Raw genomic sequence first — 16,840 nt, forward strand, 5'->3', positions numbered from 1 at the left:
AGGCAAAGGGCGGCCGTGGCCCACAGCAAGCAGTGGTAGAGACAGAAAGGTCTAGCAGGAGGCCTTACCCTGAGTCACTGTCACCAAAGTCCTCAGCAGTGACAGTCTGTCTGGCAATTTGACCCCATAATCAACCCTACCACTCATGCCCCCCACCCTAAGGTGGGAGCCAAAGATCAACCAACAGACAGACAGACGCAGCAGTAACCTGCGGCCTACACATGGCATCCTTTGGTGCCTGGGGAAGCCCCAGATAGCAATCATGAATCCCCCCAGCTCCAGTCCCTGAGCAGATTCCCACAGATGCCCCCAAGAGAGGAATTCCCAAACAGCTTCAGGAAACCAGTCCCTGGAGAACTCTCACCCCTCCCCGACTCCAGTCTCTACATCCAGGGGCCACTCCCCAAAGGCAGCCGCCCCCAGCTGGGCCTCCCTGACCCCACAGGCAACCACCTCTCTCCTGGCCCCAACCAGCCCCTCCACCAGACCAGACCTGCTCCCAGTCAGCTGTCACTCTGGAAACCATCTGATAAACCTCCCAGCCCTGCACAGACAGCATCAGATGAATGACACACAAGGCAGCTCTGAGAAGTTGGCAGCAGGGGCTGCTACTTCACTCACCCTGGAGACAGCTCTACTCTACAGTGTCTCCGAAGACACCACTTCTACATACAATCATTCACACTGAGGCGGGCTGACATCCCTGGGCCTACATTCTCATCCTGAAGTGTGCTAAATTTGGGGGTAGGGGTGTCTATCCTGATTTAAACAAAGGACAAATGCCTTGAGACCAAAGATGACTCTGCAGTAGTGGAACCTGAGGCACAGTGAGGAGCTGAAAGTGGTAAGGAGGAGGGGGACTTCTCTACTAAAGCAAGCGCTTTAGGTTTATCTTTGAATTCTATAATGAAATTCAGCAATGACATAAAATCCTCGAATGTTCAAGCTGGAGAGGACCTCTGAGGTCACCTTTCCCAACTCCTTTACAAATCAGGACTGTGAGACTCCGAAGGGCAACACTGGACTCCTCCAAGGTCTAGGTCTCCTCCAAGTGTGGCTCTAGAACTCGGGTCTGGTCATATCCAGGCTAGGGAGAAAGTGAGACCCTGGATGTCAGCCTAGATACATGTGTGTGTTTGTGTGCGTGCGTGCGCCTGTGTGTGTGCATGCGTGCGCGTGTGTGTGTGCGTGCGTGCGTGTGTGTGTGTGCTTGCGCGCATGTGTTATGGGGGGTGGGAGGGGGAGGTCTTATCAGACAAGTAAATGGGGCTTTTCCTGGTCCTGCCCACTTCCCAGGTGGGCTAGAGGCGCACAGCTAGACTAAGAAACAGAGTCTAACCACCTGGCTCCTTGCCCAGTGACCTCAAGACCCTCACCGAGTCCTGCAACATGGGTCACCCTGGCAACCAGCACCCAAGGATAAAGCAAACCCTGTTTCCTCCACTCTCCTGAAATTATTCTTGTCATCCTTCCAGACTATTCCTATCCTTCCTCAGTTTTGCCTTTCCTGGACACTGATGGACAGCTACTTCCTCTCCTCTCCCCTGAGCGCTCTCTGGCCTGTAGTGTGCAGCCCTGTGACTTGTAGGACCCCATTACATACTCTGTACACGCTCGGTTGCAAAATCATGGGTGTATCTGTCTCTCACACGGGCTGTGCATGCCTCCACGGCAGGGTTCCCCACCCTACCACAGGCCAGCCTAGCACCTGAGTCAGAGTAGTGGCCTGGCAAGCTGGATGGATGAAGGACGACCAAAAAGAATGGCCAGATGAGTGAGTGAAGCCTCTGTCTCCCCACCTGGGTGGCGCACGGTCAAGCTCAGGGACAGCGCCTTGCACTTCCTCTCAGCTGTGGCATGTAGTAGTTAAGTGCATGGGCTCTGCAGTTAGACAAGCTGGGTTTGCTCACCTTGTGCCTCAGTTTCCCTATCTGTAAAGCGGGGTGGGGGGAGTAAAAATAGTTCAGGGCTGCTGTGGAGATTCGATATGTGGAGCACCTGGGGCCTCATCAGCCTTGTCAGAGAGGTCAGCCGTCCTCAGCCTGGTGCTGAGCGGAGCCGTCACTCTCCCGGTGGATGCTCAGGCACACTTGGTGACAAGCACAGCACAAGCAACCTCCACCCTCGCAGGTCCAAGGAAGAAGCCCGCCTCAACACACTTCCAGGGCTCCCTTCTGAGTCCCTTCCCCAACTCAGCCCCTCTTCAGCCTCCCTTCCATTCCCCACTCTCAGCCTCGAGGGCCTTCTGCCTCTCACCTAGGTCCCTGCACCCTACACTCTCTCTAATCCCACACCTTGTCCACACGTGCCTCCATCCATCCCTCTCCCTAACTGCCTGTCCAGACAGAAGCCTCAGGGCCTGCCAAACCTCCTATCTTGGCTTTGGACAGGTGGCTTCTCCCCATGAACAATGGGCCTCGCACTTCTGGGGCTCACCCCTGCCTTCGGGTATAAAATGGCAGTTCCTCGGCTCTGTTCCCAGAGTCTGGCTGTGTAGGTCTGAAGCAGGGCTCCAGAAGCTATGTTTACACAAGTGCCCCCCAGATATCCCACTATTATGTCTCTGATGGCAGCTGTCCAAATACCACGTTGAGACACTGTCTCTTAGGGCCTCAGTTTCTCCCACTGCAAAGTCACAGACAACACCACACACATGTGCAGCACCAGAAGGTTCTTTGAGGTAAAGCTCCTTCCCCCACTGATCCTCACCCTGATCCACCGAGGACTTCCAGGCCCAGGGTCAGCGAGTCACCTGCCCACAGGCACACAGCCAAAAGCCTGGGGTAGGAAACCGGGTCTTCCGCCCTGAGGAAGGGCCCGAGACACCAGGGCACAGACAAGACCAGACCACAAGTACTTTTTCTCCACTTTCTGTCTTTGGAGAGCACAAAGAGAAATTTTTTTTAACCGGAAAAACGTATTTTTTTTTTTAAAGAGCATACAACCCTTCCGCTGTCTGCACAGCAGCCTGGAGCCTGGCTCCTTTTGTCCCTTAAATCAAGGCCAAGGAAGCAGAGCCAAGAGCCCCTCTCCTCCCCGCTTACCCTTGAGGAACCATTTCCAATTCACTGGCAGTGAGAAAACGGTCATTCACTGGACTGTGAGGTCAGAAGTCTCCAAGGCCACAGCAAGGACAGAAAGCACTGGAAGGGCAAAATGAGAGCCCCTGGCAGGTGCTAAAAGAGGGGCCACAGGGTAACACTTCCCATCTGGGGGGACTTAAGAAAGAGGCTGGGTACATATAGTCTTAGCTACTCAGGAGGCCAAGGAGGGAGGATCACTTGAACTCAGGATTTCGAGACTAGCCTGGGCAACACAGTGAGATCTCATCTCCAAAACAACAACAAACCGAAAAAAAAAAGAAAGAAAGAAAGAAAGGTATGCGTAGAGGCTGGGGTGTACCAGTCTGAGAGGGAGACACAACCCTGCCCTCAGGGAGCCCAGTCTGACCAGGAGACATAGCCTCTGCATCAGGGAATCCTCAGTCAGAGAGGAGACATGTTTGCTCTTGAACTGAGATGCTGGGTGAACTGACCATCCCTGGTTGTCTCTAAACAAAGCTCATTAGTGCTGCATCAATGCACTGAGCAAAGGCTTTGGCTGCAGCATAGAAAGAAACATTTTCCTGCAGCAGGACCCCTAATGGAGGTCATGGGTCCCCAATATGCAAAGTATGGCATATTGGTATATATGGCTACCATACATATGGATACATTCTTCTGGAGAGCTTTCATTAGATACCCAAAGACATTCATGAGTCTAAAAAGGTCAAGAAAAGATGGTTTGTCTTTCTCCCAACAACTCACCCTAAGCATCCCTCCAACCTTGGGTGAAAAGTAGGGGCATTAAGAGCATAGACTTCAAGCTTCCTCTCTGGATGCAACACCCAACTCTGTCCCTTACTTGCTCTATGGCCTCTGGCATGTCACTTAGCTTCTCTGTGCATCAGTATTCCCATGTGTAAAGAAGGGGTGATAACAGTCCCACCCTCCCAGGAGTTTTCTGAGATTAAACTCACATAGTAAGTTGCAATGCAATGCCTGGCATACAATAAGTGCTCAATAGGCCGGGCGCGGTGGCTCAAGCCTGTAATCCCAGCACTTTGGGAGGCCGAGACGGGCGGATCACGAGGTCAGGAGATCGAGACCATCCTGGCTAATACGGTGAAACCCCGTCTCTACTAAAAAATACAAAAAACTAGCCGGGCGACGAGGCGGGCGCCTGTAGTCCCAGCTACTCGGGAGGCTGAGACAGGAGAATGGCGTGAACCCGGGAGGCGGAGCTTGCAGTGAGCTGAGAGCCGGCCACTGCACTCCAGCCTGGGCGGCAGAGCAAGACTCCGTCTCAAAAAAAAAAAAAAAAAAAAAAAAAAAAAAAAAAAAAAAAAAAAAAAAAAAAAAAAAAAAAAAAAAAAAAAGTGCTCAATAAAGGCCTGTGGAGAATGAAGATGGCACCTAAGAATGCTCCATATTCTCCCCTCTCCGCTCCCTAAAGCTTGGCTTTAGCAGGACCCAAGCCCTACTACCCTTGCCCACCACTGCCCACTGGTTGTACAGCCTTCCTTGAGGAGAGAGTGGGGACAGGAGAGCCAAGGTCAGGTAGAAACAGGAATCCTGGCTGGGCCTGGTGGCTCACACCTATAATCCCAACACTTTGGGAGGCTGAGGCAGGAGGATCGCTTGAGGCCAGGAGTTTGAGACCAGCGTGGGCAATATAGGGAGACCCTGTCTCTACAAAAAATAAACAAAATTAGCTGGGTGTGGTGGTGTGCATCTGCAGTCCCAGCTACTCAAAAGGCTGGGGTGGGAGGATCTCTTGAGCCCAGGAGGTCAAGGCTGCAGAGAGCTGTGATCACACCACTGCACTCCAGCCTGGGTGACAGAGCGAGACCCTGTATCAAAAAAATATATATATATACATAAATAAAAGAAACAGAAGGCTGGGCACGGTGGCTCACACTTGTAATCCCAGCACTTTGGGAGGCTGAGGCAGGTGGATCACCTGAGGTCAGGAGTTCGAAACCAGCCTGACCAATATGGTGAAACCCAGTCTCTCCTAAAAATACAAAAATTATCCAGGCATGGCGGTGGACACCTGTAGTCCCAGCTATTTGGGAGGTTGAGGCAGGAGAATCGCTTGAACCCAGGAAGCAGAGGTTGCAGTGAGCCGAGATCTCACCACTGCATTCCAGCCTGGGCGACAGAGTGAGGATCCGTCTCAAAAAAAAAAAAAAGTTGAGAAAGTTGAGTGTAGGAATTGCAAAAACAAAAAAACAAAACAACAACAACAGGAATCCTAATGGTCCCACAGAGGCCCCTGAGGTACTGACCAGCATCACCCCATTTCTGCATAGAGCAATTCACCATAAACATCTGGCAAACGGGGTGGGAGAGAGATGACACCCATCAAGTATATAATCTGTGCCAAGTCCTTTGTTATGTACCTAGCCTGTGACACTCTATTTACATTCCACATCAACGCCAGAAAGTAGACTTTGCTCCCATTCTATAGGCAAGGCCACTGAGGCTGAGTGATGTGCCTGGTGTCACCGGCTTGTCAAAAGGCATGCAGAAATTTGAACTCTGAACTCTGAAACTCAAGCTCATTTAAAGGTGCCTTGGGGAGTGCTTGCACTACCAAAGCCAAGGTCTCCCAAAGCCCCATCTGGGCCAGCAATGCTCCCTCTTATCCTCACTGTCCTGCTTCCCATCCTCAGCCTCTCAGAGCTGCTCCCAAACAAATGACTGAAGAGGAGAATTGGAGGGTTTCCCATCTCCTCCTGCCCGGCTCCCAGACCTAAAAGGCAGAAGTAATCGGAGGAAAGCAGGGCGGGAGCTAGGAGAGAGGCCTTGGCACGTAGCCCCTGGCATTTACCCATCTCCCCTTTCAGATCCCGTTCTCACCCGCGTGCTCTGTTTCGCTGCCAAGCAACCTCACCGAGGTCTAAAAAGCAATTTTCACATGGCTTAAAGAGCTCTCCTTCCTGGGGCAATTTGCTTTTTTATTGTTATTAATTATTGTAATAATTGTCCCTCTCACACTACATGGCCAAGGGAAGAGAGCAGGAGCTCTGGCCTCAGATGCATCTGAACTGGAGTCCCCATATGGCCACATGTGGCCCTGACAAGCTACTTCATCTCAGTTTCCTCATCTGGGCATGGGGTCACATACCTGCCTGTGGAGTTGCTGTAAAGTCAACAGCTTCAAACAGAAACGTAGGAAACACACTCAGTTCCTCTCTTTCCCTTATTCCCCCTCCTGTCCCATCATCAAGTCTTAAATGTTTCTACTTCAAAATGTACCCCAAATCTGTTCACTCCTCCCCATGCCACCATCAGTATCATCTCTCACTTAGAGACCTCAGTAGTCTTCTGCCTAGCAATGTGCTTCCATGCCTGCCTCTCTCTACCCTTCACCACTCCCTTCTCTTCATGATGACCAAAATTCTCTTTATTTATTTATTTATTTATTTATTTGAGATGGAATCTCACTCTGTCACCCAAGCTGGAGTGCAGTGGTGCAATCTCAGCTCACTGCAACCTCTGCCTCCCGGGTTCAAGCTATTCTCCTGCCTCAGCCTCCAGAGTAGCTGGGATTATAGGTGCATGCCACCACATCCGGCTAATTTTTGTATTTTTTGTAGAGATGAGATTTCACCATGTTGGCCAGGTTGGTCTTGAACTCCTGACCTCAAGTGATCTGCCCACCTTGGCCTCCCAAAGTGCTGGGATTATAGTCTAGAGCCACCACACCCGGACTCTTTTTATTTTTTGTTTTGAGACAGAGTCTTGCTCTGTCACCCAGGCTGGAGTGCAGTGGTGCAATCTCAGCTCACTGCAGCCTCCACCTCTCAGGTTCAAGCAATTCTGCTGCCTCAGCCTCTCAAGTAGCTGGGATTATAGGTGCATGCCACCACATCCGGCTAATTTTTGTATTTTTTGTAGAGATGGGATTTCACCATGTTGGCCAGGATGGTCTTGAACTCCTGACCTCAAGTGATCTGCCCACCTTGGCCTCCCAAAGTGCTGGGATTACAGGCTAGAGCCACCACACCTGGACTCTTTTTATTTTTTGTTTTGAGACAGAGTCTTGCTCTGTCACCCAGGCTGGAGTGCAGTGGTGCAATCTCAGCTCACTGCAACCTCCACCTCTCAGGTTCAAGCAATTCTCCTGCCTCAGCCTCTCGAGTAGCTGGGATTACAGGCACCCACCACCTTGCCTGGCTAATTTTTGTATTTTTAGTAGAAACGGGGTTTCACCATGTTGGCCAGGGAGGGGTGACAGAGCAAGACTCCATCTCAAAAAAAAAAAAAAGCTTCTCAATAGCAAATGAAGATCAATATCAATTATCAAATAAATGAATGTGTCAGTAGTGTTCAGTTATTGGTACCTATTACCACAATTAAGCTGATTTAGCACATTGCAGTTTATATAGAATGTCACAGACTTAATCTCTTTAGTCTTGAGAACAATAAAGACAGAGGATGTGGACAGGACCAGTATTTTTCACCAGTTTACAAATGGAGAAACTGAGGTTGGAGAACTTAAACCATCTGGCCAGGATCCCAGAGAAGATAAGCCAGGAGTGGCACTGACTTTCAGTGTCCTGGTCAGGATTCTTGCATACCCTAAGGTATAAAGCTATCCTGTTGCTACTGTGAGGTCTGTGTGAGGCCAGCAGAAGAGACCTTAGGGAACCTTGCAATGTTTTGAAATCACACTAAGCCTTTTTATTCTTGGCTGGCAAACTGGCAGAAAGAGAGGCAGTCATGAGTCCAGCCAAGCGGTGCTTGGAGAATCAGTCACCTAATACTGTCCACCGTCCGTTGACTATAGGAAACCCTGAGGAGCAGGCCTCAGAGATGCAAACTCTAGACTCTTGGAAAGCCTCCTGGCTTTCCAAATGGCCCCATAGATGCCATGGTTGCCTATCCAGCAAACATTGCCCACTCTCTTCCTGCTGACAGAATGCACATTGTTTAGATCTGATGACGACTCCCTGAAATCCAGGAAGATGGCCCCTGTCCCTAGTCTAGGAGTGCACATGAGACCCAGCTTTGGCCCCTGAAATAGAAAGGAAAGTTTGCTGAGAGATTTTGGAAAGGATTGTACTTTCCCGGTAAAAAGAACTTTTCAGAGAAAGGACTCTGGCCTCGTGCCTAGCTTCCTATCTTTGGATGCAGTTGTGATGCCTGAAGCAGATGCAGCCATTTTGTAACAATGAGGTCTACTGCTAAGATGATAGCAAAACAGAAAGACAACAGGGTCCTTGATGATAAAGTGAGCTGACAAAGTAGCCCTGATATAACCTACCTCCAGACTCACTGTGATCTGAGAAAAATAAATGCCTTTCAGGTTTAAGCCACCATTAGTCAGATTTTCTGTTACGTACATCTGAATCATTCCTACCCAAGCCTGACTCCTCTTTGCCCCAGAGTTTTCCAGCCTAATTCCCCAGCCTCCTCCCTACCCTTTCTTCCCAAGAGTAGAACATCTCCAGTGATCACCTTGAGTCTGAACAGGGTGAACTGTGAGCTGGGAGAGGAGGGATGGTAAGCTACTACTGTGTGGTCTGGATGGCACTGAAGGCTGACTTCCATCCTGTGACTCTCTCTGGTTTGCTGCTCAGAACCAGAGGCATCTGTTAGCAAGGAAGGCCTCTCCCATCCCTGGGGAGAGAGTGCCTACCTTTTGGTCACACCTACCACAGTTGGTACTCAGGCCTCCACCACCATCCTCCTGGAGAACCCAACCTCCAATCTCAAGAAGCCCTCAAGGCCTTGAAGTCTGAGGGAATAGGATTTGGATCCCTCTCTCCAAAATGTACTCACTGCGTAACCTTGGGCAGGTCTCTTAACCTCTCTGAGCCTCAAATTCCTAATCAACAAAAAGAAAATACTACTATCTATCTATCCTAGTTTAAAAGATATAGCAATTGTGATTGCCGGAAATATAAGATGGCCTCCAAGATTCCAGTCTCCTGACACACACGTCTGTATAATCTCCTCACCTTGAGAGTTGGCGGGACCTGGGAGTATGATAGGTTAGTCACTCAGGCGATTGGGTTATGCTGTATAACAAAGGTGATCAGATATTCACTCTTGGGATTACAGTTACTTTACATAAGACTCTGTCATAGCAGTTTAGGGAGAGATTCTCCTGCTGGCCTTGAAGAAGTGAGCTGCCATACTGTGAGGGGGCCATGTGGCAAGGGCCTGGGGGCAGCCTCTAGGAGCCAAGAGTCACTCTGGTCCAATAACCAGAAAGAAAACAGAACTTTAATCTTTCTGCTGCAAGAAATTGAATTCTGACACCCACTAGTGAGCTTGGAAGAGGACTCAGAGCCTTCGATAAGACCACAGCCCTGCCAATGCCTTGATTCCAGCCTAGTGAGACCCTGAGCAGAAAAGCCACTTTATGTCATGCCTGGACTTCTGACCTACACAAACTAGGAAATGAGAAATGGCTGTAGTTCGAAGCCACTAGGTTTGTGGTAATTTGTCATGTAGCAATTGAGAACTAATATAATAATCTTAGTTTGAATTATGTAAAAGTATTATGTGAGGCCAGGTGCAGTGGCTCACACCTAATCTCAGCACTTAAGAGGCACAGGCTGGAGGACTGCTTCAGATCAGGAGTTTGAGATCAGCCAATCAGCCTGGGCAACTGAGTATGACCTCACCTCTACAAAAAAATTAAAAAATAAAAATAAATTTTTAAATTAAAAATTAGCTAGGTGTGGTGGTGTGTGTGCCTGTAGTCCCGGCAACTCAGGAGTCTAAGGCAGGAGGATCACTTGAGCCCAGGAGTTGGAGACTGCATTGAGCTATGACTCTACCACTATCACTGCATTCCAGCTTGGGCAACAGAGACTCTATCTAAAAAAAAAAAAAAAAAAAAAAAAAAATGAAGGAAGGAAGGAAAGAAAACAAAAGAAAAACAAGTGGTGTTATTTATTTGAATAGGTTAAAAACAGATCGGCTGGGTGTGGTGGCTCATGCCTGTAATCCCAGCACTTTGGAAGGCCGAGGCGGGCGGATTACCTGAGGTCAGCAGTTTGAGATCAACCTGACCAAAGTGGTGAAACTCTGTCTCCAGTAAAAATACAAAAATCAGCTGGGCATGATGGTGCATGCCTATAATCCCAGCTACTCAAGAGGCTGAGGCAGGAGAATCGCTTGAACCCGGTAAGCAGAGGTTGCAGTGAGCAGAGATTGGGCCACCGTACTCTAGCCTGGGTGACAGAACAAGACTCCATCTCAAAAAAATAAATAAATAAAATAAAATTTAAAAGTTGAGTGTAGAAATTGCATACGGTTCAGCCTAATACAATGTAAAGTGCCTAGCATGCAGTAGGCACTCAGTAAATGCCGCTGTTATTATTCCCCTAGCTCCACTGACCTGAGTACCTTGGTGTATTCAGTGGCTAAGTGGACTTCTTTTCCTAGCACTGGCTTTGACAGCTGCCGCACTCCCCCAGGCTCCTCCCTCCCCCAAACCACCCTCTCCCCGCCTGTCAGAAGAAAGCGCTCAGAGCTATTCACACCCCTCCTAAGAGGCCCAGGGCACAGCTCCTGAGCCGGGCTGCCTCTCGGGCTCCAGGGCAGCAAAACGCCAACCCGAACAGAGAGCAGAAAACAATATCTCTGGGGCAGAACAACAGCTGCCCACCAGCCCCATACCAGCTGGTGGGGAGAGGGCAGTCAGCAGGGCTAAGCAATCGGCTGCTTTCAGCTTGCCCCGCCCCATCTTCCTTGGGTCTTGGGAACCCACGATGTGGAACTGTGCATCTCTTCTCCAGCAGGACCCTGAGCAAGTGCAAAGGTTTCTTGTTATGTAAAAAATGCAAATCATTCTTTCTAACCAACATGCTGGGCCAGATTCCTGCATGGAGACCTGAAAAATAGTGGGGCCTTTGGATAATGGAACGTCTGACAGGTAAGTTTTGATTGACTCTGCAGGATGGCTCGCACAGTCCGGAAGGGTCTAGAACAGGCCGTCAGAGGAAGGAAGAGCTCTTGGCTCAAGGGAGGAGGGTCTTTAACGTCACATTTTTTACAATGTCTACTGGTATCTAGTTCCGCAAACCATCTGCCCTACTCACTCCCAAAACAACCCCTAGGAATTTCTAGATGTGCAGGGCACAGTGGCTCACGCCTGTAATCCTAGCACTTTGGGAGGCTGAGGCGGGTGGATAACCTGAGGTCAAGAGTTCGAGACCAGCCTGGCCAACATGGTGAAACCTTGTCTGTACTAAAAGTACAAAAATTAGCCCTGTGTGGAGGCAGGCACCTGTAATTCCAGTTACTCAGGAGACTGAGGTAGGAGAATCGCTTGAACCCAGAAGGTGAGGTTGCAGTGAGCTGAGATAGCGCCTTTGCGCTCTAGCACTCCAGCCTGGGCAACAGAGCAAAAACTTCGTCTCAAAAAAAAAAAAAAAAAAAAAAAAAAAAAATCTCTAGATTGATCAGATTTCCAGGACACACACAGACCCTGGGAGCCAGCTATAAAGGCAAATTTTTATTAACTTCCAGGTATCAAATAAGCAACAACATCAATCGCTATTCTTGGATTAATTCATTTAAGCCTCGTAACTGATAAGGATCATTATGCTTCCTTTACAGATGAGGAAACTGAGGCATAGACAGCTTAAGTAGCTTACCCAAGGTCATAGGAAGACAGCTGGGATTTGAAACCAAGGAGACAGAATCCAGGGCTCACATTCATAACCATTGTGCCAAATAATCAAAGGCTTTCTAATCTTGGGGCCTGAGTTTACTATAGTCAGTAAAAATAATTGTTTGGGAGTATCGTGTACTCTACCTGAATCAGGGGCCTGAAACTATCCATCCCACAGTGTCATTTGCCTTCAGTGAAGACTTGGCCCCATGGTGGCCCTGTGCTCTGACTCAGATGTGCCCCTGTGCCAGGCAACTTTGCTTAGCTAGCTGAGCCCTAGGATGGGCACAGCAGGTGCTAGATCCTCCCCTAGGCACAGAGCAGAAGGCTCCTGGGGCTGCGGGAAGTGGTAGGCCCCTTCATGAGGAGGAAGGCAAGTGGAAACAAGTGTTCCTGGGAGCCAGAGGTGGCAACTCATAATCTTCCCTGAAACATTGGCCCCTCTACCCTAGCTGCCTATCCTGAAACCCTCTGGAGTTCTCACCCTGCCAGCCCCTCTGACTGCCCTACTGTTCTGTGCCCACCAGCAGGTGTCACTTAGATGCTCAAGGCAGAGCATCCCAGAACATCCTCTCCTGGGGGCCCGATAGCACTAACCACAGGGTGCAGGGAGGAGGTACTTGACTCTTTAACTGGTGACCGTGGAGTGAAGAATATGCTGGAGAAAGCCACTCTCTGTATCTCTTCCTCCTCCCTGTGCTCCTCTCCTCCTCCTTTTCCTCCTCCTCCTCTCTCTCTGTTCTGGAACCTGAATAGTTGGGCCAGGCTGAGGCAAAGAGATGCATCTACAATTTCAAGGCCACCCAGACTGTTTTCTCACCTCCCCTCTGTTCTAAGTGACTGCTCCCTCTTCATCCCTCCCCACCAAAACCCACTTCCCCCTACCTCTGGTTTTCTGGAGAATATGAGTAGGGCCCAGGTCAGGGTCTTCCTCAGCTCATGGATCACGTCCCCCAAAAGGGAACTGACCCAGAGTCAGCCCCAGAACCACATCCCCCAGGAAGGCCTCTTATGCAAGAGGTTTGAGTCCTTTGGACATCTTTACTTCCAGAAAGCAGACAGGAGGGGCCAGGTGCTACCACCTTCTGGTGATCATTGCAGCTACCTACTGAGCACCTACTGTGTGCCAAGCAAGTGCAAAGTAGCTTGCTAGGTGCTTCATGCTCCTCTATGCCCGCAAGTTAAGTCCTCCAACAGTATTTGGCACAGTGCCAGGCACTGCTCTAAGCACACCAGCTACCTTGGTGAACAAGGCTTCTCCATGAGTACATGCTGCTTATTGTTTGTACCTGACAAGTGGGGGAAACTGAGGCTTAAAGTTTGCCCCAAGTGGTGAAGCAGAGATTCTGTTTCAAGGTGTCTGACTCCAAAGCCACAATATCTGCCCTCCATCTCCTTTCCTCTCCACTGGAGTAGAGGGTGCATGGGTCTGACTCAGGGTGGGAATCCCTGCCCTCAAATGCTTACACAGTTGCTTTGAGGGGGGAGGGATGACGTCTGCACACCTGAGATGTCTCTAGAGGTTTCATCCTCAGTATGTGAGTGACCCTGTGGCCCAGGCTGAGTACCTAGGGCCCCGGGGACCCAGAAGACAGTGATTTGAGCTGTGTACCTCATGGTTGAGAGGATGCCTGGAAGTGGGGAGCATGAAGCCAGGTTTTTCGGGGGGAGGGGGTCATGAACTTGCAGAGATAAAGGAGGAGTGAAATCTGAATGGGGAATGGGCTGTTCAGAGGCTTGGAGGTGGGAAGGATCCCAAGACAACTGAAGACGACAGGCATGATTGAAGGCTGGGAGGGAGCCCCAGGCACAGGGATGTGCGTGCAGGATAAGGGAGGGGAGGCCGTGCTGCTTTTCATGGCTGAGGAAGTGAGACTGGAGCTAATGGGCCATCAAGAATCTCCCAGCAGAGTAATGACAAGATGCAAATGGCGGTGGGAGATGATCCTGAAGGCATGGTGTATGGGACCTGGGAGCTATTACAGGAGCCCCCAGAGGGCCTGGCTTAGGGGGACAACTACGTTCAACCAGATCAGCCTTCACTCCCACTTACCTCCAAGTCTTCAAGAGAAAGTCACCCTGAGTCCTTCCCTCTTTCATGCCCCTGCCTAGCCTCTCTGGCTCTACCTACACCTCATCAATGCCACAACTTTGTAATACAGGCTGGGGGGCAACAAGGTTACCTCTCATGAAGGGTCTGACCGAGGGGCAGCCTGGAAGAGGATGAGATGGGTGATTTGGAACAAGGGCACAGCCAGGGCTCTAGAAAGGCTGCCAGTTATTTGGAGTAGGGGGCATGGCATCTGTGGGGGAACCTCAAAGTGGGTGATGCTTGCGTTGTAACACATGATCCTAGGCCAGCCACAGAGAGACTGAACTAGGGAAAAATCCCCCTTTGCCACCCATACCCTCTTACTGCCTGGGGCAGCCTTCCCCCCAGCTAGGAGAACCTGGGGCAGACCCAGTTCTTAGACAGAGAAGTTACCCCCAAACCCTGTGTGACATGAGTGAAGATTTGGGCGTGGTAGCCCACAAAAATATTCCCCCTCCTCCTCTGTTGGACTCTACAATTTCACAATCAGTGTTCTACTCCTTTGGCTTAACATTTTTGACCCAAGTTATTTTTTTAATGGTACCACTTTAAGTTGTTATCATGTATCCACACCTCAGTATGAATGAGTCAATCTGATCCTTTTCCAGGAGTCGATTTCGTTGTTGATGGCGATGAAGGAAGGCTTTAAAATCCTAGAGTCTAGGACAGTGGGGTGGGGGAGAGCGGTGAGGGGAGATCGGGATGATGGGGCAAAGGGGCAAAGAGAGAAGAGAGGAGGGCATAGAAGGGAGAGGCTGGAGAAGCCTGGGAGGGATGAGGGCATATTACTCACTTCGTGATTTGGGGATGAGGTGATCAGAGATAGCCTGAGCAGAGACCATAGTACAGCCTTTTGCCAACTGCCTCTCCCCACTTGGGTGCCTGGACCCCCTCTTCCTGTGTCTTGGTAGCTCCTCGAAGCAACAGCCTGGAGCGCAAACTTTCTGGGATATGACCCCAGCCTGGCTTCCTATTCTGCGGTCGCCACCCGCAGCTGGACAGGGGCTCTTGGCAGATCGGCAGGGGGGCAGTCCTGGAGACCAGGACACTCTGGCAAGGGGGCGCGCGAAGGTTTAGGATCGAAGCGGCAGGGGCCTCGGGGCTCTGCGACCAGAGCCGGGGGCAAGGGGACCCGGCCAGCGGGAGGCTCACCTGCAGGACACGGTGATCTCCACCTTGGTGGCCGGGATGCTGCCCGCCAAGGAGTCGAACTCGCTCAGCGACGCCATGTCCTCAGGCTGCTCCATCGCCCACCGCACCCCCCACCCCAAATTAGTCAATCCCTGCGCGATTCACGCCTCCTCCGGAGCGACTGGAGCCCTGGGCTCTCCCCCAACTCCAGAGCCAGGGCTGGGCGGCAAGGGGAGGAGAGAGGAGCGCGAAGAGGGGGCGTGGGAAGTGAGAGAGGGAAGAGGGCGGAGGGAGCGGGGGCCGCGGATCGAGGTGGGGGCTCGGGTGACGCCGCGAGAAGGCTAGGTGCCCAGCGGGGAAGGGCAAGGAGCCCAGGGAGCGGGGCCACAGCGGGGAAGGCGGAGAGGGACGCGGGCAGAGGGGCGCGGGGAGAGGGCACCGGGAGGGACGCGCGGAGTCGTGGAGAGGGGCACCAGGAGAGGGACGCGCGTCTGTGGGCAGGGGTAGAGGGGATGCAGGAGACAGGGAGAGGGGCGTCAGGGGCGGGAGGCGCTGGATGGGGCGCTGGCAGCGGGGGTGGCGGGGCGCCGGCAGCGCGGAGCCCGGAGCGCCCGGGCTGCGCCGCCTCTCCCTGGGTCTCGGCGCTGGCGGCGACGGGGCTAGGACTCGGCTGAGAGCGCCACCTCCTCGGCTCGGGCTTCGGCTCCTGGGCGCCCGGGCTGCGGGAAAATCAAATCTGCCCGAAGCCGCAGCCTCCCGCCACCCGGGAGCGCCAGAGGGGGCGCCCGCAGGGGCCGGGGCGGGGCCGCGGGCGGGGTCTGCGCGCAGGGTAAGTGTGAGCGTGTGTGTGTGCGCGCGTGTGTGTGTGCGCGTGTGTGTGTGTGTGCGCGTGGCGGGCCGGGGGACGCGGTCCAGATGCTGGGGACATGGTGACAGCAAGAAGTGGTCCTGGTCGCGCGCGCCTTCATGTGCTCCTGCCCCCACTCACCACCCCTATCTCCCATCAGGGGACTCCATCCTGGGGGAGGAGGAGGGTTATGGGAACCAAGGGGTGCCTTTTTGAGAAAGATCTATGCAGGGCGGAGAGGGGGCATAAGTGGGAGGGAGGTGTGCAAAAAAGATCGCTTCCCAGGGGCTTGGGGAGGAGGGTCTCTGCTAAGTGTGCGCCCTACTCGGGGCAGGTCTCAGTCCGGAAACAGACCCTACATCTCCTTCTGGGGAGGTGTGTGGGGGCGACCCCAGTGCCAGGAGGAACTACCTCGGTTTCCCAGTGGCCCAGGTGGGGTCGGTGCATGGGCGCCTCCCCCATCCGTGGTTCCCGCCAGCAGCGGCCTCGCCAAGTCGGCTGCCGAAACCACGCGCCAGCGCCCTTCCACTCCCCCGCCCGTCGTGACCACACGACTGAGCCAGCCTCCAGGTCTAGAAGCTCCTGCCACCCAGTCTGGTGGCAGCCAGACTGGGAGATCGGCCCGAGCTCCCTGGGCTTCTACGCAACCAGCACCGAGTAGGCGCGTGCTGTGTGCTTGGGGAGCCAGGGGAGAGTTGGGACACCTCTCCTGCAGTCCTCTTCCCAGCCAAGCCCCTCTCGATCCCCCTCCCTAGCCCAGCCTTGCCCTCCCGGGCTTGAGGTTGCAGCGCAGAGGCGTCTCCCTGAGTAAGGTTGCACACCTAGACTCGACTTTAGCCCATCCTCAGCCTCAGCCTAAGCTTTGCCGAGCTGGAGCGTCCACTTCCTCATCCACCGCCTGGCACATCGAAGCCGATGTGCCTCGGGCTGGCGCGGAGGCCAAAAACCTGGTGCTGGGCTGGGCAGAGCTGTGCCCTCTGGGCCTTGTCTGTGGCAGCGGGACTATAAGGGGCTCCTCCGGATTCTGTTTGAAGTCAATTCCCAGAACGTCAGATACTGTCAGTCAAAGATAAATACAAGAACACATTCCT

At 52.3% G+C, this 16,840-nt stretch overlaps 1 protein-coding gene across 2 annotated transcripts in view; it reads right to left on the minus strand.

Moving 5' to 3' along the window:
* CPNE5 (copine 5) overlaps positions 1–15,085 on the minus strand; it is a 98,352-nt gene extending 83,267 nt beyond the window's left edge. For both annotated transcript variants that reach the window (XM_030929487.1, XM_030929488.1), the window contains exon 1: positions 14,924–15,085. In XM_030929487.1, coding sequence (XP_030785347.1) covers positions 14,924–15,018 — 95 coding nt within the window. In that variant the 5' untranslated portion in view covers positions 15,019–15,085. The remainder of the gene's footprint in view (positions 1–14,923) is intronic.
* Between the last annotated feature and the right edge of the window lie 1,755 nt (positions 15,086–16,840).

Source organism: Rhinopithecus roxellana, chromosome 4, assembly GCF_007565055.1.
Source record: "Rhinopithecus roxellana isolate Shanxi Qingling chromosome 4, ASM756505v1, whole genome shotgun sequence".
Lineage (NCBI taxonomy): Eukaryota > Metazoa > Chordata > Mammalia > Primates > Cercopithecidae > Rhinopithecus > Rhinopithecus roxellana.